General features: G+C 36.2%; 1 protein-coding gene across 1 annotated transcript; it reads right to left on the bottom strand.

Moving 5' to 3' along the window:
• Positions 1-8773: 8773 nt before the first annotated feature.
• On the bottom strand, positions 8774-14706 carry LOC114526009 (T-complex protein 1 subunit eta-like). The gene is made up of 11 exons (XM_028547489.1): positions 14619-14706; positions 14282-14435; positions 13597-13703; positions 13236-13361; positions 12934-12986; positions 12588-12759; positions 12327-12491; positions 11377-11510; positions 10784-10936; positions 9831-10171; positions 8774-9287 (listed from the first exon to the last, which is right to left on the bottom strand). The coding sequence occupies exons 1-11, from the start codon at positions 14619-14621 to the stop codon at positions 9076-9078; spliced, it is 1620 nt and encodes a 539-aa protein (XP_028403290.1). The 5' UTR covers positions 14622-14706; the 3' UTR covers positions 8774-9075.
• Positions 14707-25542: the final 10836 nt, after the last annotated feature.

Consider the following 25542-nt stretch of genomic DNA (forward strand, 5'->3'; position numbering starts at 1 on the left):
ATTAAATGTCGCGTAGACTAACAAGATAAGTATATGGAACTTTTAAAACGACAGATACAGATAAAGCTGTGGTGAAATTTATGATTAACTATGAGAATGGATCGGAATATCCTTGCTGGAGAATTCGCGACGTGGCACCGGCAATATAGATTTTCGGCAGGTGTGTTAAATTCGACTGGCAGGTTGTCCCACATGCGTTGACGCGTTTCATATTCAAACACTTTCATTCGAAGGGTCTATTATCTTGTGTTTGCCATAGCAACTGAAACGGCCGTTGTGATTCGGGCGGTTGAACTAATTGATTGCGCGCCCAATTGATGTCGGGCTTATTTTCTGGGCAACAACTATCATATTATCCTTTCTGTTCCGGGAGCTAATTTGCAAGCGATGTGAAAATTGAATCTACGTTCTTAATAATAAAATGCCCTTATATAACAAGTATATTAGAAGTCTGTTACATGCAAGGATAATATTTACAATCTTTTCTATATAGTCATTGTTCAAGATGCTTCAATAATATATAATAATAATAAAAAAATTATGCTTTCATAATAATAATATAATGTTAAACTCTGCTATATAGAAAGTGATAATCGTTATAGACATAGTTGCACTTTTAGATAAGCACCGTTCTTCCAAATGGCTGTCACTATATATATATTGTATAAAATAAGTCCAACTGAATACACAGTTAATATAGATACAAGAAGTTACAATTAACTGGTGCATTCACCGCGTCTAAGTTAATCGGTGTCTGTTGTTAAGTTATTAGCTTGCAAAGCGACCATATGGCGTCTACTTTTTAATTCACCCGCGGTCTTTTGTGCAGCCTGAAGAAAGACTGTCTCGTTGTTAAACCATGTTATCAAATTTACCAGCCATGCAAAGTTTCCTATTTTGAAATTCATTACTTTGAATGTGCCCGCGAATCTAATTTCTTGCTGAAATACCTTGACTGCATTAAAATATATACAACACCGATAGTAAATCCGGTAAATTTATTGCGATTTTGAAGGGGATTTTAATGGAGTAAAAAAACGCGGGCTATGTTCAACGCTATATTGACACGAAATTTGAAATTTCTCTCTTCAATCACTTACACTTTCGAGGGTTTACACGTTATATATCTAAGTCACCAAGTGTTTTCGGAAATAGCCATTTTACAAGTGGCTTAATCTTGGGCTATCAACAATTGAAATTTCGCTTTGTATATAAAGAACACAGTCACTTCCTGTAGTGCTATACGTGATGTCAAATTAATGCATGCGCTAACAAAATACATCTGTCAGCGTTTCATGCATGTGGGCTAGCCAGCCTGACGATTTATGCCTGGTTTTCATTTAGCAGTAATTTTCGTGAACATGTCAAGGTGGTTGATGTATTCGAGTATTCGTATGTGTTTGCAGTTAACAATGACAATATAAATACATAAAATAAGTGCAAATTCCTATCCGGATTTTTTCACATCGATAAAAATGACTTTTTCAAGAAGCCAGCTCTTATAGTTCCGCTATGCAAATTTTGCATAAGGATTTAAATTATTCATTTCTTTGCGAGTATATTGATTGTTTTACCAGTCGATTGAAACGTCAAACGTTATACTGTGTTCAGCATTTGAAACAGGTCAAAACACACGATTTCACAACGCACATTTAGTGCATGCAACATACAGTTCTGTCAACTATATACCAGATTATTCTCCTCCATATTAATCGTATAAGACACGCAGAAGAGAAAATTTCACCAGAAAGTATTATATTAAAGGAGATATATTCGCAAATCGCTTAAGAAATATGAATTTATATATAGGTTGAAGGGGAATTATATTTAAAATTATAAATTATAAATTATATTTTATTGCCATCTGTCGTCTTGCATGCGTACATGCTAATCTATTTTGCGTCCCCCGGATATAGTTCTTCAAAAATAAAATCAAAATACTTTCATATTATAAAGGAAAAATTCCCAAGCGTCTTATCATACCTGTCACTTCATACGTCAGTATAATAAAGTTTTTTTTTAAGTAAACCAAGATGGTTAATATTGCCTTCAGTGTCAATTACGGAATGTAAACAAAGTTTAATCGAGCCGCGTCGACCCATCCAATAAATGTACGCGCAACTTTATATTTCAAAGGAAATATTCATTTCCGAAAATTATTTGACGCAGTTATGAGTAATTGTAAATGTAAAAGTAGGGAACTTAAGATAGACCAAATCTACGACGCGGACGTGACATAAAATCAATCGCAAGCCGTTAAGAATTCAGTTTTAATTTAGTTTTACATACGGCTTTGAGCTTTTTACCAAAAGGACTCCATAATCTATATTCCTGTTGTGAAACTGTGGAAATTTCGACCGTATTACTTTACGTCCGCATTGTAGATTTGGTGTGTCTTAAGGTTCCTAAATATTAGTGTGTAACTGCTAACCGTAATACTAAAGAAATGGCTTTTAATGCCGCTAATGACCTAACAAAAATATTGTCGTGTAACTTTAGTATTATACCGATACCATACTATGCAGTATCCGCTGTTATAGTCACTATTTTAGCATAAAATACTAAATAAAGTATATCACGATGTATGTAAGTACAGACTATAATCAAAAGTATGAATGTACCTTATTTATCGCACGATTTGGAAACGTTGATCTGTTAAATAAGCACTTTCCATCGTCTTTCAAATATAAGTACAGACTATAATCAAAAGTACGAATGTACCTTATTTATCGCAGGATTTGAAAGCGTTGATCTGTTAAATCAGAACTTTCCATTGTCTTTCAAATGATTTCTCGACAACAATGTTTCACCTCACATATTCTGAACGTGATCCATAATGTAACTAGCAAAACGTTCGCAAATTATGCTAATCGCCATACAAGTTTGTCCCCGAACGTCGATATATTTCCGTTCGCAAGTTCGGATTTTCGAGTCATACGCGCTATCGTATGACTTCACATTGACAAAACAAGACACGCCTTTGACATGCGGAAATTCCCGAATAATTCACGGAATACATATTTCTCAATGAGTCAAGTTTATTATCAACAAATATTTGTACATTCGCCTGGCATATATTTACAAGAATATTTCGCGCCGGAAAACCCCGGCCAAATGAATTGTATTTGACAAATTTCATCGAACTGAAACGCATTCGGCTCACGTACATCGGGAATACTTGAAACGTTTTTTTATTAAATTAAATTAAATTTGCCGAAAATATTTGCTCGTGTTATTAAGTGGGATCTCGTAATAGGGCCAAACTCCAAAGCCATGCGCTCTAAAGAGATGCGTCCTTTATTTAACCTTATACTCTGTGAAGTTTAACTTAAGTCTTCTAGATTATTTTACTCGAGTGAAGAGTTTGCTATAGATCTGTTTTCCATTCTGTTTTTCTATTTTGACTTGTTTTGCTATTCTGATCTATATTCACGATATAATGTATCAATAAAAATACAGCTTTTTCCTCAAACACGTTTTCTAGGTCATATATATGCCGCGCAGTTTTGTGCCGATAAATTCATAACGCAAAATATGCAAATCAGGATCTTTTTTTAGTTCATTTGAGGCGAACCTGACTTCATAACATCCCCAAAGTGATTTGATTCACGAAATAGTAATCATTCCATAAATTACTAACACTTTCGGTAATTTAACGAGCGCGAATTATTCTAATCCCCATCAAAATCATCGTCTATATTTGACGTTTTCGCCAGCGATTATCATAACGAGCGCTCATTCGTATTCCGCTCAATCTAATCTTTTTCAGATTTAGCGACTTGTGTTTAGTTCGGTTTTAAAACGAACACAAACAACCGTATGTACACACAAAATAAGGTAGCTTTTGACAAGAAATCACCAACATATCATTTGCACAAACATTTGCGCAGGGGTCAAATAAATCCTTCTACAAACAACTAAAGTACACGCTGCCGGTCAATTCGCAATAGAAGTTCCGGCACTTAAAAATAGGAATGCGTACTTAGTTACAGAACAGCAAATGCGGTTTTATCAACGTAATTAATATCAAATGTCTGCTAGATAATCTTAAATTATATTTTTAGAAGATCGTGCGCTAAACTCGAACGGTGCTAAACACTTCTGGTGGAACAACCATAAGATGAAAGTTTCTAAATTCACCGTTTCTAGTCTTCCGAAGGAAATGGACGTTGCTTTCCGGAAACGCGGCCGGTTTCGCATGGGGCAGTATAAAACCATCACAGATTTCCCTGAGATGACATGTTTAAAATCAGAGAGACACAACAAGTGCAAAAGATTACAAGATCTTCAGAAGATAACTCAGGACAAAGGTAGGATTATAGCTTCTATCATGTATAACGTTTATTTGAACGTGTCGAATAAATTGTACAAAATTTTAAGATTGCAAAATTCCGGGTTATTTATCAGGCTATAAGTTTGCAAGGTTTCTGTTAATTGAGTCCTCGATAAATTTGCTAATGTTAATATCAATTACAACTACAATATATCTCTTGTTTTAAATCGTATAAATTTCAGAATTTAATTTCTCTGCTTCCATTCGCGAGGTCTGCTTCATTCGCGAGGCGCGTTTCACAAACCAGTAAATCCCAAAAGAACAAGTTAAACTAAGGACTTACACCAAGTCACTGCGCTTAGATCTTGTGTTTCGCATGCAGGAAAGATTATATTCCAAACCACTTTTTCTTTCGTAAAAGGTATGCTAAAGTATATATATCGCGAATTTGACAATTTCTCGACGATTTTAAATATTACTGTCCTAGCCCATGTTTACGTTACGTGTTTCAAAGATGTTAATACGACAAATGTATATTTGTTATTGATTTGAACCGAAGGGTCGATTAGCATATTCAAAATAAGGACTTACACCAAGTCACTGCGCTTAGATCTTGTGTTTCGCATGCAGGAAAGATTATATTCCAAACCACTTTTTCTTTCGTAAAAGGTATGCTAAAGTATATATATCGCGAATTTGACAATTTCTCGACGATTTTAAATATTACTGTCCTAGCCCATGTTTACGTTACGTGTTTCAAAGATGTTAATACGACAAATGTATATTTGTTATTGATTTGAACCGAAGGGTCGATTAGCATATTCCCCGTGTGCTGTTTTGCATATTCTGCACTAGTATACTATATTTTAAAACGTCCGTAAGATTTCTCTAGTCGCACAAGCCATATTTCCGCTGTTCGACTATTATGAAGTTCCTAAGTATTGAATGACAATTAATTATCCGCACCCAAAAATTTCCCACGTTCTTCCATGATAAACAAAACGGGATTCCCCCTCATAGACCACGTGCGCGCACGTGGACAAATCAAGATTAGAAATTGTATTATGAAATCGCAGTTCTATCCATAAAGTTGAGCTACGTTTTAATTGAACTAAAAATAGCTTTCAAAAAACGCGAATTCAGCCCGCGCCATAGAGAGGAACATTAAAAAGCTGAATTATATCATATCACATGCACGTGCGCATATGAAAAATATAAGACTGAAAAATGAAATTTAAAACAATGATTGTGATAGAAATCATTTGGCACCGTAAATATATATCCCCCTACAATCCTTTGAGACACGATGTGTCAGGCACCATAATAGGCGTTACCTACAAGCTCTCGAAAGCACAAGTTTGTTAAATAAATGCTTGGGGAATTCCCCATGAGATATGATATATATAGAATACGTTTTAAGCGCGCCAATCTAGTTTTGAATTTTATTGCTTATAAGCAGGTTTATTATATGCTATTGAATGAATTATTTACAAGTTTTACGTTGGAATTCTGAAGACAAACTAAACGTGCTGTAAGTTATCGCTAAAAATCATTTACCAGCTTTTGTTTTTCAGTAAAACGCAGAGAAAATCAGGATCGTGACCCTGTCCTGATGCGAAAATGTAACCGTCTATTATGTCAAATTTTGTACGTCTTCCAGTTAGGGTTACTTACGGGGCGGGATCTTACGCGAGGAGTTTTTATTTTGTTTGTGAACTCTCACACAAAAATAAGGTTCGTTCAAGATGTCGAACTTTTCATGGCCGAATTGAATGAAAACAAGACTTTATTACATTAGGTTCGCCAAATGAAAATTTCGACAACAGAACGGGCATATTTAAAAAAATAATTCGCTTTGTACCAGCGAAAGACAGCCCTAATATTATAGTTTCAACATCGCTGTTTTAAAATCATTTCGAAACCATGTCGAGATAAAGTTTGCGGAATAAATTTTAAGTGACAGTTGCCGATCTATGACTGATATTTCCGCCACCATTTTCCGCAAAGGATTTCTGAGCAAAGACTGTTACATTTTATCATATGAAAACGCTTTCGTACTCGTCAGAATATGAGTAACGAAAAAACATTGTTGGTTGTACGTTTTATATGAGAATTTGATCAAATTTCATTGCTTGATCAAACGAGTAATACATCAAGCGCGAACAAAAATCGCTTGAGAGAAGTAATCGCTTTTATTCCTTGATCAAACGAGTAACATTAGAGTCGAGAGTTTGTATAAGAGTTTCATAAACTTTCATTACTTCATCAAACGAGAAAACAAATCAACCTTTTGAAATTTCAGAACTCAACTATTCAACAAAATGTCCCAATTTCTCGTCATTTATCTGTCATTCATACTGGCAATGATCTGCGAAGTTTATTCGACAACAACAAAGACATCTGTTTGTTCGACGGAGAGATTTCAGCTGCGAGCAGCAGTTACAACCGCCTATCAAGAGTTGGTAAGAAACTATAGTTCTTCCTAAACTTCATGTACCCCCCGCTTGCCACCATTTACCCCCCGTGCACCATACATGTCCCTACTACATCCCTAGATTACCACTATTATATTATTATAACAGTGTCTCCGCGAAGGAGAATATGACAGATGACCCACAAGGCATTTTATGTGTTGCAAAGTTAATTCGATAATCTGTAACATTTTTCACAGGAAAAAACGAGCAAGAAAGAGATGCCAAATTTCTACAATAAAGGACTCACGTGTCGGGTAGGTTACAAAGAATGAATAAAAAATGGAATAACGCTTTTTGAAAGATGTAGACCTTAATTTTGTGTTTTCATTTCTTTAGAATTATATCGATGGTCAGTCACCTTTTCCGACGGCGGTTCTTAAAAAGCCTTTGAACAATGTAAGTAATACATTAACTTTTTCTAACACAAACTTGTTTTGTATGCCTTCAAACTTAATTCGAATCTTTGAAACCGCTTTTGTAAGACCTCTAGTGCATCATCTTAGCATGTTACCGATATGACAACGATTTGATTCATTGCAGTTTCTTGGCTCAAAGTTTTTGGAACAGAAGTACGAAGTCTTCTGGCCGTTCGTTGACGCGATGATGGTAAATTTGAACGGAACCACCTCAGCGCCGAGCAAATCACCTGGATTTCAACTGTGGAATGTCTACAGTTACGCCACCCAACTTATAACGTGTGTTTTTAGGAATGTAAGTAAAAATATAAAGCATTGCCCAAGTGTCTTGTAACTCAAGTAATATACACCTTTCGTATACTAACAAGGCGAATTTTGACTCTTTGTTCCAGACCGCCTCGGCTAAAAAAATCGCGGTAAAATACGACGTGACATTGCATACAAATGATGTTAAACAATGTCTGGTGAGTACTAACTCTTTAATTACTAACCGAAGAGCATTTCACATTCTAATATCCTATCGAACTGTACTGAAACGCTAGCAACAATTATCTCGACTTAAAACACCTGCAATAGCATCTTATTAATTGAATAAACATTGCCCAAAGCTTTTCACTGAGTTAATTTCATCAATTTGCAAAAAAATGCAACTCAACGGCTGTTTATATGACGCCACTTCGCTGAGGTTGAACGAAGCGAAAATTACTTTGAAATATTGAAATGAGTAAATAAGATGATCCTGGATATAGTGCAGTCATCCCAGAAATAGCATATGTTTGTTTGGTTCAACAAGGACTCGATTCGATACCTCAAAATGATAAATCACGTTGAATCTTGTGTGACCGGTGTTATATACATCGCCCAACATCAGAAACTCAAAACACTTGTCGCAAGCTTCTCGAGAAGTTTAACCAGTGTCTTCGCTCTATCAGTTACAATAAGGTTGTCATTCACAACTTTGTAACAACCTGCAACAACCTAGTATCGTTCCCAGCCTGCTAGCAAATCATATCAACGTATATTTTGATGCAAGGTTGTCCCTACCAACCTTGACACAACTAGACAGTTAGGTCGTGTTTTCCCCGCGTAAACCAACCTCAATTCCTTTTTTTGTGAATTTTAGACCAAAGCTGGCATCAGAGCCTCGCGAAAACGCGTTGAAATCGTTAAATACACCGAAATATTCGAAGAACTGTACCAGGCCCTCGATGACTTCGGTAGCATTGCCTCGACAATCAAATTCCTGGGGTTAAAATGAATTGCCACAGGAAAAAAATAATTTGTAACATCCAATTGTTATGCACCACTGGTGTACAACAATTGGATATTAGTAAATTCAGAATGAATTATCAGAAGTTAGCGTAATATTTACGTGTTTAATTTATGTACGAATCAAATAAAATAATAATGTAATAGGCAAATATTTTGTCGTATTTTTGTAATAAAATGTTCTAATTTAAAACCAATTGTAGATTTCTATTTTTTTGCTTTAAAGTTGTAGTCCTTTAAAGTGTTGTTTACACTTTTTTCTGCTGTCACTTTTGGGGGACTTTTAAACAAACCGCATTAATATTAAACATTTTCTACAAAGGAACAACTTCACAACTGCATATTCGTAACATAAATCTTTATTAGTATCAATCTTTATAGATCTAAACCACAGCTTTTAAACCTTCCTTTTAAACCTAGATCTCATTAACAAGAACAGAATCAAAACATGCATTTCGGGGGGGGGCATGCTTAAAGCATAGTTAATAGGAAAAGACAACATCTGAGTGCATAAGGATGCACTATCCAGAGTTTGGTTTGAGATCAGTGTTAGTAACTCAATCAAAATATGTCTTCATTAACTACGCTCGGGATTAGTTTACAAAAGCTTAGTCGATCAGTTTAAATCGGAGACGACCGTCACTTAACGCCTCCGTCCCTGGCCGGGCAATGCCGAAGGGTCTTCTCGGTTGGCCTTCGGGTTTTTCACCGTTTCATCGATGGATAATATGAGGCACGCTGCCTCGGTTGCCGCTGTCAACGCGTTTATCCGTACGATCGCGGGCTCCCACACACAGGCCTCGTAGTTATCCGCAATATCTTCATGTGTGACGTCAACACCATACCACTTCCCACCTGGCGAAAGAAAAACGCGTCTATTCATTCATTCTATAAAAGCGGTTGTTCTAGTTGGCGGCGAAGAGCTACGTTCGCCCACGAGATCGCCGACTGACGTATGTTAAAGAGGCGGATTTAGGATTTTCAAGATGTCCGCCAAAAATTATGTAATAATCCCATGTAATCCAAAATCCACGGATTTAAGCTTTAATCTAATCTTTTAAGGTTAGTAATTGGGTATATAGGGGTTGAAGTAAGTTTTAGGATTAAAGTTAAGATTACAATCGTAGATTCTGAAATAGGATTAGGGTATCCTCAGTGAAGTCTTGCGACGAAAACAGGGGGCCCCTATCCCTCCCCCTGGTGGGAAGAAAGCCAGAGGCGATTGGTTTTTCTGAGTTTCATCATTCGAGCAGAGATACTTAATATTGAACATTGGATTGATTTGAAACTGAAAATTGATGGGACTAAATTGGTGTATAGCCCATATAGTATGGGAACATTGACCCCGTGATCTTAACGAATACAGAATAATATCGGGTCAAGCTGAAATGCGCTTACCTTGTGCGTGCTTCTGACGCAGTTTATTCAAAATATTCGTTGCGTCAAAGCCAGCGTTGTCACAGAGCTGTCGTGGAATTATTTCAAGCGCTTTGGCCATTGCTGCTATCAAGAGCTGTTCTTTACCGGCGATGCTTCGCGAATACTCCCGAAGATATTTGCTCAGCTCCAGTTCTATGGCGCCGCCACCGGCGACCACAGCGTCGTTCTTGATCGCCCGACGAACGATCATGATTGCGTCATGCAACGATCGTTCGGTCTCGTCCATGAACTGCTCGGCGCCCCCTCGCATGATGATCGTACATGTTCGTGCCTGCGGGCAGCCTTTGAACATGTTATATCTGTTTAGAAATATAAATCCCGCGTTTAAAAAGCAAGTCCTTCAAAACGGTTAAAAGCTACAATATTTCTTCTCAAAAATACCCAAGTGTAGGTTTATTCGATAGCTTAAACCAATAACTACCTTTTTATATCGATTTCCGGTCGACTTTGAAATGAAAACGTTTAAAAATCAGTAAAAATAAAATTGCCGAAGATGTCCTCAAAATGGCCGCCATATTTATATTTTCATAACCATTCTTCGTCTCAAATTAAACCCATACAAGGAATGTATAGATCTTGTTTAATGAAAATATGGGTTGTTCAACAACTCATAGCTTTGTTTAATGTTTCGAGTCGACTGCAAAGTCATTGTTAAAACCATAGGCGGCCCAAAATTGGCGGCGAAAACTTTTTCGGCAATTTGTCAATGTAATGTATAATGTAATTATATATTATACATTACATTGACAAATTGCCGAAAAAGTTTTCGCCGCCAATTTTGGGCCGCCTATGGTTAAAACCTTGCTGTTTGTTTACATCTTACAACTTAGGAGGAAAACGTTTCTTCCAGCTGAGCTGTATAAAGAACTGGACTGTTTGTAAATACGAGCATCGTATCAACGAGAACCTACCTTTCTCCACCGACTTGCACTTCCTCAAAAAGCTCGCAAGTGCCAAGGACATCTGGAGTTAAACTATTTGCAGACGTCTGAATGGAGCCACCACAAGCCTTCATGGTTCTCTTGAGATCTTCCTCAGTCACACGACCGGCACAGAACATGTCCCTATCACAGCAAAATGAAACACCTTTGAACTATTTGTAAGCTTAAGCCATTGCCATCCATTTAAATATCGTTTGAGCTGGCATCATGTAAAAAATAAAAGGTCTCTGAGTATTGCCAGTCCTTGCAGCCATTACTGAAGGTCTGAAGCAAGCGAAAATAGGTCGACGTGCAATATTCCCCACTACAGAGCGAAAACCGAGTCAATAATGTGAATATTCTACAGTGCTATAACAAGAAGGAATTTCGTTTTAGACCAATCAGCAAGTTTGTTTACATTTTCAGTAACCCAATCAGAATGCATAAATTTTGATAAAAAGTACAATATATATAATTTTACATGAAGTATTTAAAATTTAGGCATTCAGATTGGCTTTGTCTATACATTTAAACAAATATGGCGATTAGTTTAAAATGAAATTTCTCCTTCTTCAGTGCTGTACCTATCTGCGAAGTATTGTGTTGCAACATCGCCGATGGGTAGTTTCGACAAGATTACTTGAGCTCCACTTTTGACCAGCTTCTCAAGTTTATCATACAAGATGTCCCATTCTGCATCAACAATTTGTTGATAATCCTGCAAATAGGAAAATATTTTAATAAATTTACTGGCAGAAAAATTTTGACACTGTCTGAATAATACATTGTAACTGTACATACTGAAAAAGAGCCACTCTCTTTTGAGGGTATTATCTAGTGTATTATCAGTACAGTGTTGCTAAATCTAGTGTATTATCATATCAGTTTTGCTATATCCAGTGTATTATTAGTGCAGTGTTGCTATATTCAATGTATTATCATATCAGTTTTGTTTATATGCCAGTGTTTAGTGCAGTGTGCTATATGTGTATCATATCAGTTTTGCTATATCCAGTGTATTATTAGTGCAGTGTTGCTATATTCAGTGTATTATCATATCAGTTTTGCTATATCCAGTGCATTATTAGTGCAGTGTTGCTATATTCTGTGTATTATCATATCAGTTTTGCTATATCCAGTGTATTATTAGTGCAGTGCTGCTATATTCAGTGTATTATCATATCAGTTTTGCTATATCCAGTGTATTATTAGTGCAGTGTTGCTATATTCAGTGTATTATCATATCAGTTTTGCTATATCCAGTGTATTATTAGTGCAGTGTTGCTATATTCAGTGTATTATCATATCAGTTTTGCTATATCCAGTGCATTATTAGTGCAGTGTTGCTATATCCACTGGTTTATTCATCTCTATGGTTGCAATATCCAGTGTATTTTATTAGTGCAGTGTTGATATATCCAGAGTAATATTGTATTAGTGTTGCTATATCCAGTGTATTATTAGTGCAGTGTTTATATATCCAGTGTATCATGAGATCAGTGGAACACGCAGGAATTTGTAATACTAGTCTCACCTCAACTGTGTTCACTCTAACTTCAGCATTCTCTTTCTCAGACTTCAACTCCAGCTCAATGTTAAGCAAAGCTATCTTTGGATTCAAATACTTCTTCGGCTGCATCTCAAAACCAGCGTATGAAAAAGATTTCTTGAAAGCCACTCCAGCCACAAGTTGAGTGTCCTAGAAAGATGCGCGGAAACAAAACAATTCAATGCAGGACTCATTCAAAATCAAAACTTCAATTCAGTATATATTCAATACTATCCTCAAGCGTACCTCAAGTGCACCCCCTGAGACCTTCTTCATCCCAATCATATTGAGAGGCAAGAGTTCATCCAATAACATGACAGCATCAACAACCATTTTTGAGAAAAATTCTTTTTGGTTGGCAATTAGTTTAGAGCTCATTGCTGTGGCAGCGCATTTCTCCAATAAACTTCTCATCTCACTGGAAAGTTAAATACAAAATTAAAACAATGCAGGATTATTGGGCTTATTTATCTACAATTAAATCATTGATACTTTATCACAAGATATGCAATTAAATAAACAAGGATTTAAATGAAATTTTGCATCTCTTTTATCCCATATGTTCAAACCTCAAATAGACATCCAAGCTCACCTGGGATCATCTTTCTTGATCTGCACAGATATTTCTTTGATCTTTTTGATAGCCTTAATATGAAAGCAAAAAAATTGGTCCATCAAAAGCATTAATTTATCTGCCATTGGAAAGACAAAGACACACTACTCCTTAGTGTCTTAAAATTGCAACTGGTATAAGCATTAGTCTCCCATTTATAATCCATCAGCCTGTAATAATGCCAAATATATTCTGCTTCTTCTAATGCTAGCTGGATTTTCTAATGTGTAGTTAGGGAATGTTTAACTGTAGAGCATGTACAAGTTACGTCAAATACTTACCAGGTTAACTGCCTTCCTGTAGCTTTTTATGATGACCTGTGGGTGAACACCTTCCTCAATGAAAGGTTTTGCCATTCTCAAGAACTCGCTTGCGAGTAGCGTCACACTGGTTGTCCCATCTCCTACCTACATGAAAGGTAACAAACAACTGTTGAAACAGTTTTTTCATCATTTTCCACCCCACTTCATCAGTTGCCTTCCTCACAGAGGCCAATAGAAGAAAATAAAAACTTATGGAATATCATCTCTCTGACCCTACAATCTGCCTATACAGTGGCATATGCATACCATAGCACAAATATTGCAAAATAACTTGGAAGCACAACTGTGGCAGAATTTATTCATCAATTATTTTACAAACCTCAGCATCCTGAGACTTTGCTATGTCCACCAACGTCTTTGCAGCTGGATGCACAACGTCCAAGAGGTTGATAATGGTCGCTCCGTCATTGGAAATGGTTGCTTTGCCTAAAACAAGTTGGATGAAATATATTAGGCAATGAATATTATTAAATACTTAAAGCAAAGAAAAACAAGAACAACAGTTAGGCTAGCCTAGGGAGCAAGCAATGTTGCTTCTTCAGGAATGCCTTGTATTCAAATCTTTCTAGGGCAGTATCCCGCGAAACTTCAACAATATATTTAGCAATTTTTGTGGTCCGGCAGAGTGCATCCCATATAACAAATCTTGCAGATCATCTCTGGTTTGGAGTTCCCCCCAGCCTCTTGACAAAGCTACTTTAATTATTATTTTTCCATAAATGTTGCCATATCTCTGGCACACATACATAGAATACATCAAGCTACCTCAAATAAACTATTCACAATATATTTGTAGCATTTGCCTATAACTTCAATACATCATTGACAATCAATTAATATACTTTCTAGTTAATATTTTAATACTGACTTCAGTAGTTCACTCTGTTCAACAGCAGGCAATCCATAACGCATTTAAAAGCAACAGAATTTCACACGAGTCTTGGTAAAAATTCTGACGTTTGCACATTCATAAAACGTACAAAGTTGTACTGAATCACACCCACCTCCGCTGTCAACAATTAATTTATCCATTCCCCTTGGCCCTAGCGTCGTTCGTACTGCATCAGCGACATACTGACACGCGTTGATGTTGCTGATCAACTGCGGCTTTCCTTGAGACGTGTCTGTCCCATCTTTGAGTAAAATTATGCCCGGTTGCTGTCAAAATAAACCATCCCAACAAACGGCATTAAAAACCCATTCTCATCCGCGCGAATGCGTAAATTTCTAGATCGAGCGGCTAAAATCTATACTACCCTAGCACGATAGGCTGTTGCTCGAGGATTTACTAAAAAAATACAAACAAGATGGAAGAGGATTGAAAATAACGTGAAATATTACCATGATTATGACTTCTCAAACACTCCTCGCTTCTTGCAAGTCCAAAAGAATTTTGATGTCTTTTCAACGTACTTTATGTTGTATGAATATTTCGGCTCGAATGCAAGAATTTGAACACCCTGAGCTCAATAGTAACTCTGGATTCTGGAATATCTGGAATATATTGCGCAGAGTGGAAAATTTCGCTATATTAACTATGACCACCGCGTGATCACAGCAAGCCCAAGTCTTCTACGCGCTTTTGCTCGCTACAACGTCAAGAAGCCAATATCAGTCAAACAAAATTATTTATGAGGGACTGGGGAGTAGACTGCTGAATGAGAGAGGGATAGGTTTGACGGAAAATAACCTTTTATTAATTTGATCGTTTTTATAAAAATATAATTAAACTATTTCGGCTTATAATACGATACCTAGGCTTTTACGGAGTTATTAATCGCCCATACAACGACTAATTTCAGTGCAAAGTTATATAACTCTTTTATGTCGCCGAATGTCACAAGACTCAGTCTTTTCTCCTAATAATAAAAAAGATTGATGAATATTGGGCCGGTTGTATCAAGACGAACAAGTCAACTTGAATATTATGCACTGAATATGTAGTTGTAAACAGTATCTTTGACTTTGTATTAAGGTTAAAAACGTTTAGTTTGCTTGTTGAATAAAACGACAGACTTGATTTCTATTTTGAACTTAACCACCGTTTAAGCTAAACGGGCTTGATACAACCGGCCCCTGACCTTAAAACTTGCTACAGAAATTCGTGTTACATTTTTTTAATATATATGAACTTTGTGCATTGATTTTGTCTAGCTTCGATTTATAAATGCTACATTTTGCATTCATGATAAATTACCATTATTGCATGCTAACTAAAGCAGGCTGTTGATTTAACGAACAGAGCTGATCATTGCGACAATTTGACCGCTGTAGTATCAAATAAAACTAGGAGTATCAACGGATACCTTTCCTTTCTTTGCCAAGAGATATAAAAAGAATCACTTCGCCAATAGGCCAAGCAATATTCGACCTGCCGAGTTTCAAGTGGCGCGTGCAGGCCCCCAGCGACTACCCAAAATTTTTCCTTTTGTAAAATCGCATCCCATATATACAATGAAATTCACTTGCAGTTATCATTAAAGGGCCTTTATATTCAAATTGTTAACTGGTGTGAGACCGTGCTACAAGCACGGCTGTTTCAAAACCAAAAACGAAAAATTGGAAGCCATTGCTATTTCTAGGAATTTATGGCCCTCTGACGTTGGCGGATTTGCTGCGGCATGTTTGTTAGCATAACTAAACAATGTCCTAATTATCGACGTTTAACATATACCATTTATTTTGATCCATCTTTGCAACATCTGTTCCTAGCTGGTTGAAAGTAGCAAAGAAATTACTTTATTGTGAAACTAGCGATTTCGATTTTGGTATAATAAATGCTACCTGTTTAAAAACACTTGTAACAGAGCATTTTGTAGCATAAAAATATACGACAAATTGATTGTAGGACTAATATATTGATATTTCAATTATCGAATAAGGGTAATTTGTCAATAAAGCTTATCGTTCTAGAGTTATTTATATAAGCTACTGCTTTTTAGTGCAAACACTCAGCTTGTCAAACAAAACGGTGCTGCTTTTATTTGAAGGAGTTCACTCATTTAAATCTTGTTCCTTTCTGATCGTGAGGCGGTTGTAGAATTAGTTAAAATTTAATATGGCAGTACATTAAGTTCAAGAGCCGACTTAATTTTGAAATAGATAGTCGGATTATATTCAAGTATTTTGTACGCTAAGCTTAAGGTCGTTGAAAGTCGATGAGATAATACTTCTGTTCGAAATTGAGACTAATTGTCGAGGAAGAATTCAGATGAAAATTGGAGGAAGGATACTAAAATTATTATAAGCATTATCCGGACCAGAATTCGGTCGCGTAAATCATTGTTAAACGGGATATTGTAATATCTCTGTTATGGCTCCTTATTCCGTTGATTATTCCCGGCCGGTAATCTAATCACCAATGATTCACAACATGAAGCTAAGTTGATTTATGGCTATTCAATGATATATTATTCCCATTTTTCCAATTAAGATGTGCTGATAAATCTGTGAACTTCTCGGCTGGTTATATTAATTAGATCGTCAGTTGCTTGCGAGCAAACTCACACGGTTCTCATAACATTACGAGGCAGATCAGCCTCTCCCTAAACAAGTTACCCTTTTACTTTGGGTGAATTTAACCTTCTGGTGCCCAAGGGTTTCCCTGTGACGAGTAAAATCGTCTGGCGTTAGACGGAGTAAAACACTAAAGTGTCACAATGGCCACTAGAGGGTTCATCCTAACTGCATTAACTTTCTTCGACAATCCTTTTTAAAAATTTCCCACTAAGAAATTTCAGTCAGTCTTGAAAAACGGGTAGCTATTATAAATTGTAATAGTGCAGGTATATATTTTGAATAAGTCGCATCTTTTCAAGTTGACTGTCCTAATGTTTAGCGTGTTTCAATTGAATTTGAAGTACACTGAATCAAATGCAAGCGGTCTCGTTTAGGATACAAAAATGAATTAGCACAATTAAGCGTGACTCGTATGACCTTACGCCTCCTTAGAAATGACACAGTTACATAATTACATGATTACAGTGTCCAGATGTTGTGAAAGTGCGAAAATGAAATTCCTGAGGCAACATTTCTCGCACTTTTTTGCGACTTCTTTAGCCTTCAAAGCGCAAATTTATGAATGCGATCAAACTAGTTAACGTAAACTTGCAACTGAACGCAATTAGGATATCGTTTATAACGAAAACTACCACAAGTATTTCTTTCTATAAATAAAAACGCTAACGTTTCTACTATTTTTGTTATTGTTCTTTGAACACTTTGCGGCGGGCTAACGGTGAAATATTATGGTCTTAATTCTGCTAAAATAAAACCAAAATAACTAAAAATATATGTCAAGAGCCCTATCAAAGTTTCTGTTTTTGAAACATTTTGCGACATCCTTTCTTTTGCGGCTATGTTTGCAAAAATGCATCTTTCGCCCTTCCCGGCCCTACCAATGTCACTAAACTTCGATTTATTTTTGTGTTACTGACAATGTTATTTTAACGTGGTCACGAAAAATCACCCTAGATTGACGTCGATTTGGGCCCGTTTCAGCCATTGCGGAATCGCTTCGCAGGAAGTTCAATAAATGGGCACTTATAATACTTTCCCTTTTGAATTGAATTTGCCCAAAAGTTGGAAGCAAATTCAAGCTATGCTTGCAGTAACCGACAAAAATGTCTCAGCCCAACATTCGTAACAAAAAGCACCTCAAACATCAAAGTAATAAGAACCATATTCATTATTCAATGTTTCGCAAGCCAGCTCAGTGTTTACCATTTGGGAACGGGCGCGTGGGATGGTCACCTTTGTCCGAACCAAGTTCCCTAAGGAACATCCACGAAGTTTATCACGTGTTCTTTTGCCACTCCCGGCCGAAGTATAATCACATGTGTAATAAACTATTTTCATATGCCCAGCGAAATGATATTACATATGCGTAGGATATTGGAATCAAGCATTTGCGAAACCATTTCAGGCTGATGGTGATGTTCTATTTTTATTTCAAAAATCGCTGCACGGATGAGGAGATTCGGCCAAACTGCAGATATAAAAGCGCCGAGGTAAATATGGTCGTCAAACAACACAGAACCCAGCAAGATCGTAAGTCTATTATCCTTACAGCACGCAAGCCAAAGTTCAACTTTAAAAGGTAAGGTCAATTAATCAAGGGATTATACTTCGAACGTTGAAAGCGATTAGCATATAATTAATATTATCGTATTATCCTCATAAATGTTACAATTTAAGTAGGCGAATGTATCAATCTATTGACCACACAGAAATGCTTAGCGTACAAACGAATCGAAATACTTGGAAACTGTTAGAATGACCTTCTAACAAAAATATTATTGAGCTTTTCTCGGTAAAATGTTAAGAACTCTTAGAATAGCCGGGTCGACTTACTAAGAATTTATGCAGGATAGTATAAAATTTTGTTTATCATTGAGATTCGCGATAATGATACCTAAATCGCTTAGAATTACTACGATACAACTACAAACCATTCTCGTATTTTTCGACAGACAAAATTTAAAGGCCAAATCCATGCAACGCGTAACAGTACCCAATTTCAAACAAATATAAACTTATGACTTCCTATATATGAAGGACCGACAATTTAAATTAGTGAAAATAGCCCACATATAATAATATGACCTATTTACATCGAATATTGAACACTGTTACAAGTTTTCAATTGGCCAACGATTTATATCAAAATGTCCTTTTGAAGTTGCATCATAGATGTCTCAAATCTTGTCCGTATAGAAAACTCTTCTCCACTATAGTTCCTACCTAAAAATTATCGCCAATTCAAATCTCCAACGTTTAAATCAAGGCACCGTAGCATTTTACCATCAAAAATAATTGAAATTTGTTAAGTAATATCCTTATTATCTAGTTCCTACTTGTCTCAACTTTACCCGAATTATCATGGAATCCTCAAGACAAATTATCGGAGTAATTTTCTTCATAATGAGCTGCACTGCGATTGGTTGCTTCGCAAAGTCTTTTACGACTTTATCGTCGTTCAACGACGATCTGAGCGAACTAAACATGAGCATTCGACAACTTACAAAAGCCTCCGAGAAAACGTATGAGACAATGGTAAGTTGTGGTCGGTAATAAAAATCTTTGAGTACCGTACAGAGCCAGAATAATTTAATTTCTAAAGGTGTTTAGCTTAAACGGTGGATAAGTTCAAAACGGAAAACAAAATTATCCATTTATTGAACAACTGAGCCGAAATATTTCGATGTAAAGAGTTTAATTTTCGATGGAACAGATGTATAGGTTCAGCCATTCACAAAATGTATGAGAGAATTTTTAAACTTTGGCTTATCCACCGTCTAAATTAAACACCTTTCGAAAACCGGTCCCAGGATGACAGAATTTGATCGATAGTTCTTACCAATAGACAATAGAATTATTTATTTGCATATTTGCAGTACTGGGTAAGAAAAATCAAATATGGCTTTCCTGACCGAACCCATCCTAAGGTAAGTTGCACAAATAAATCTATAGCCACACGTCAAAGATTGGGCATTTTCACTAAAATATTGATTCGTTCAAACAGCTGACCTGTTGTGGATGAACACGTATGTTCTACCAATAGACCTTTCTTATAACGACTGCATCCGAAACGCGCAAAGTCTAATGTTACACGAAATTTGATTGGCTCCACAAAACTATTCAGCCAATCAAAATTCGTGTAACATCAAACTTTCCGTAGGACTTGACGTGAAACGTTCTACCAAACTTGATTGTTCTTTCTCTTCATTTAATAGTGTACAATTCCATCATCTGTGCTGTACAACAGCGCTACTTACAGATTTTACAACTCCAGCAAGCACACGGTAAGCTATATAATGGCGCAGCTATCACCTAGATAGGAAAGGGAAAGTACTGGAAATAGTCGTGGAATAAAAATTTCTCGGTTAAGACGTCTAATATCTCTTGAAACACACCTTATTTTTAAATGAAATTTATGTCGGAGCTATAGTTGCTATAGCTAAACATAATTACAAAATTTCAAATAGTTTCATCAACAAAAGCATAATAGAGAGTTAGCCATTTCCCAATCGAGCAGGGTACTGAGTCTAGTTGCGAACCGCAAAGCATCTATGGGCTGTTTGGAAGGCCAGGAGACATAAGTCTGAAACACAGATCAGTGGTCTGAAATAATTTGTCCCTCCAAACAGTCCATAGATGCTTTGCGGTTCGCGACTAGACCCAGTACCCTGCTCGATTGGGAAATAGCTAATTACATACTAGGATTAAGTAGGGAACGTTGTTCTGTGCCCATACTAACACCCATCATTTTCCGTTTTCCAGATCCATGAGAATTTGAAGAAAGTCAAAAACACGCTTTGTCCCTTGTCCGCCGCTGCAAAACAACTATCGTTAACGTTTGCCAGTGTAAAGAATGCGACTTTGCAAACCGCCCTGACAAATCTGGCAACCTATGTCCACACGCCAGTTCGAGTGCTGTGGCGAATGGTAAGCTGTCAGCTTGATAAGTGCTCTATAGTATCGTATGTGTTAGGCAAAATATCATCATCAAATTATCCCGAAAGGCATTATGTCAAAATTTCAGTATAAATTCAACGCATTCAAGATATATATTCAACAATTTATACTTAAAAACTAAGGTTTAGTTCCCACTATATAATTACCAACAGAGATGCATTTTTACGGTGGAGACAAAGAAAGTTTTTTCAAAATAAACAAACAACTTTATTGTTTAGTGATCACCGAGAATAGCCATCGCTGAACTATGAGACCTATGAGTTCTCGCCGACAGTCGGCGATGCGTCTTTCCTTGTCGTCACGGAATCACCTTAACTATATACAATCTATGCTCTATGTTATCTATGCTATCTATGTTTGACAAAGTAGCTACATAGGCTACAACTTATTAATTTCCCTTTTTATTGTAGGGAAAAGTAACATCCAACGACTACAAATTCGACTCAAACAAACTCACAAAACAGGTCGAAAGTTACTTGGTAAGGCGTGTGTGTTTAACTGTTGTCTGTAAAATCGATACGTTTAATTCTGGGCAAACTATCGAGCTTATATATGCAAGCTATTGAAGCCGTAAACAGAATTGGTAGCTGAAATGATTAGGTTTAACATTTCCATTGTCCTCAGTCCGCTATTGTTTTCTGATAGTCAAGACTTCGGGGAGGCTGAATTGATATTTAAAAGGTACTTATAACGTTTTCGTTTCTTTTTCCATATAGAAATGTCTGCCATCAAAAATCACCAACGATCACGTGACGTTCCTACGTCACGTCGCATTCGTCGAAGCTGCTGAAATAGCTCTTCTTGACCTACAAGCTGACGTCCGCTTCATCGAAGACTACACAAAAATAAAATCATAGTTTCCCACCGGAATCGTCCGCGTTCCTTTACATTAAAGGATTAAGAAAGTAATTCAAAGTGAATAAAATAGACGTAGTTTAAAAACGAGTGGATTATAGATTAGCTTATTGAAATGAATGTAATACATTAATTCTAATTGAATAAAACAGTTCCATATATGCAGATAAATTATTTGCTTGTTCAATGAGTCTTTATACTTGGAAAAAGTCCCATCTCTTGCCTTGGGGCCGGTTGTTCGAAAGACGTCTAGCTTAAACAGTGGATAAGCCAAAGTTTAACAATATTCTTATGAGTTTTATACATCTTGTGAATGACTGAACCTGTACATTTTATGCATTAAATATATACTTCCATTAAAAATTAAACTATTTACATCGAAATATTTCACTCAGTTGTTAAGCTATATATAAACGTCTTTCGAATATATCGGTTCCTAAGTCTTATAGGGAAGTCTTCCCTCAATCTTAAACAAAGCTCTATAGCCAATACCTTAATTTCGCTTATCAAAGCACTTTCCTTGTTTTCGCGTTGTAAATTCCACTGAATCTTGTCCACGAGAGACCCCATATTGTCCACAGTCTTTCTAGATTGTACGTCGAAACTTAATACTTTATTTTCATTAGTGTAATCTTATCCGATACGCATATCAAGGTGTCTTTAAGCCAAGGCGAATCGCTATATATGCTATCGAATATCTGTTATAACTGATTGGTTTAAATGAGTTATCTCATAAATCATCAAATGGGCTCCAGGAAAACTTTTATTAGGAATTGGGACCAGGAACTAACTGCTCAAGCATTACCATTCACTGAACCGTATAATTCTCAAGAAGCGCGTATATCACTCCTTTAGTTCCGACTAGATATTCTTTCCTTCCAACTTCCTAGTAAAATTACATCCTGAAGTAAATTCCCGCGCATGCAATTAATAGCAACAATCGATTGTTACTTGTACATTAACAGTGCTACAAGCGCGGCTCTTTCTGAAAACGAAAATTATGGGAGGCGACGTATTATTCTAGGAATAACCGTTTGTTTAAATATATGACTAAACGACGCTAAGCCAATTTATCTAAATTGATGCATGCATATGTCATCTAGCTATACGAATATAGTAAACACCATAAATAATAAACACCAAGACATGTTTAATCAGTTATAGTCGAACAGATATAAGTTGTCAAGTGGATCATCGAATAAATGTAATGTGTCGACAAAGCCAATCATATATAGGCCGGATTACATTTCAACCCGTTCGTGGGTTTTATATTATATGACTCATATATCCGCCATTTTGACCTTGGAAAGTCGTAGATTTTTAGCAGGTAAAACTGGTCAAAAAAGGACTTTAGGTGGAGAAGTCTTGCGGGCAATACTTCAAAGATTTTATGTGTTCTTCTGGACTTATTTAGTGTAATTTGACGTCAAAAGTTAAAACTTTTAACAATTAAATTCTAAAAATGTTTTGTTTACGGTCTCCATTGCCTATATTTCATTCAAAATTTTAACGGCTCTCGTAACAGTTATGATACCTTATCATAATCTATTAAACCTCGTATTCAAAACAAAATCTCAGCCTTTAAATCGACAAGAGATACAACACAAAGCCAGCGTGTTGTGAAACATTAAACGCCACAATGGAATTACCAGGAACAGATTAATTTTTCAATTGAATTGAAAGTTGATCTTGATAAAAGCAAACGTTAGCTACCTTAAGACTGATCTGCGGTTTGATAATAACGAACAGTGAAAATAACTATTGCCATCATTTTCTTTCTATAAATTATACCTTTCCGGACCGAAGAATTCCACATTTTCTTTCCATAAATTAAGATTCCGGATAATACTACAATTGTTATTTTCATCAATGTCCTTCAAGCAAACTGCTGTTCTAATAATGGGGTATTTCGGCGCCAAATTCATCCGAAGCAAAACAGAAATAGCTAGAAATGTATTTCGAAACCTGAATTGAAAACGTTACTGTTTTTGAAACATTTGCAATATCCTCTTTTTACGCTGCTCTTTTTGCAAAACTTCACGTGCCCCATCGCTCAAATTTATCATCAAAATGCAGTAAGTCAAACCTTTGTCTTGTTTCATTTCTTTGTTATTCCAACCAGGGCGTTTTATTTGTATAACATGACCTTTATAACATTGTTCTCGAGCTTTGTTTCAAACATTACATATTCACTTTGCTTGCAGGAAGTTAAATAATTGCACTCAAAATAGTTTCCTTTTTAACTTTACGCGGTGGGGGAGTCGCCACGCCTGGTCGAACCGAACACCTGACAATCACAGGCCGGGCGCAGTTCTTCGTTGTGTCATAGATTGATCGGTTTTCACTTACGGCCAATACGTAGGAAATCAAGATCATAAAACCTAAATGTTCTATTTTTATTCCAAATTTCGCTTCACGGATGAAATGACCTCGTCTCACTGGAAGTATAAAAGACCCAAGTCGATCATGGTCGTCAAACATATCACAGCCGAGAAACTACATCGAAAATTTGTTATTCTCACATCGCATAAGCCAAAGTTCAAATTCAGTAAAGGTAATTCTAATAATACGTTTTCTAAGTGAAATGTCTTCGCGATAATAACTATAGATATTAAATAATTATTGTAGTATTGTAGTCGCACTGAAATCAGAAATATTGTAAACTATGCAGATGGATTTTTAGATAAATATCGATTAGTTGAATTTGTTTTTCTTAGTAAATATAAAGAAGTCTTAGAATCGGCGAACTTTACTTAGAATTAATACGTGACAGTTTTAAATTGTTACTTCAAAGATTATGAATCATAGCAAATAAATCGCCTTAAAATCACATGCACGCCTATAGACGGTCCTGAGAACTTCCTTGACAAAATAAATTAACTAGAAAACGTCCACAAACTACAAGACCTAATTTCAAACAAAATCTACATGTTCCTGAGCGTACCAACATCAACAAACTTAGAATGTATATCAATTGAGATTGTTTGCACTTCACTCGCGATCGATGCACGTAAATTCTAGAGGTTTAAAGGGTCTTAATTTCGAGTGGAATTATCTTATTTAGAGTGCGAGGTTCTTGATCGGTGTGAAATTCAGTCTCACTTGGCGTTTAGTTTGTAGTTGAAAAAATAATCGCATAAAACAATAATTGGGGTTTTTCAAGCGCACTGTATTATGAGCATCAAGAATAAAAAAATTCAATTTTTCCAAATTTTTCATTGGATTTTTTTCATAGTTTCCTTTCGTCTTCATTCGAACTATCATGAAACTTCCAAGGCACATTATTAGAGTAATTTTCCTCGTGACAATCTGTTCTGCCATTGGTGGGTTTGCGAAACCATCACCATCATCGTTTAAACAAGATCTCACCAACCTATATCACAGTATACTTCGACTGAAGCGAACCTCCCATCTAACTTACGAAACAATGGTACGTTTATGCAGCAAGTAAAATTGTTTTACAATACTATTTCTGATGGAATTTAAGCTCCGGACAGAATGAACCTGAGGTATATCCACGAACCTTTTTTATCACAAATTATCAGAATATTTACCAGTCGTGTTGAAATATATCTATCAACAGTGCTCTGATCACAACGAAAGTTAGACGCTTACACTTGACAAATTAAAAGGCTGAGTTAAATTGACAGTGTTTTAACTATGATTATAATCAATCGATTGATGACATTTGCATATTTTTAGTTTGGGGTTAGAAGGAACCGATACGGTCTTCCCGATCGTAATCATGCGATGGTAAGTTATTAAGTTTGTTTAACGGATCAAGTACAATTCTGACTAGCAATATGTTCAATCATCCTGTCAGCCTCAGGACGGAACTTAAGGTGTTGTGATAAAATCATCTCAAATAATTTTCAGCTAATCAGCCCTGGCGTAGATTTAATGTGATTTCATTAATAAAACTCTTTAATTCTGT

Source organism: Dendronephthya gigantea, unplaced genomic scaffold (genome assembly GCF_004324835.1).
Source record: "Dendronephthya gigantea isolate DGI-Jeju-01 unplaced genomic scaffold, DenGig_1.0 000036F, whole genome shotgun sequence".
NCBI classification, from domain to species: Eukaryota; Metazoa; Cnidaria; class Anthozoa; order Malacalcyonacea; family Nephtheidae; genus Dendronephthya; species Dendronephthya gigantea.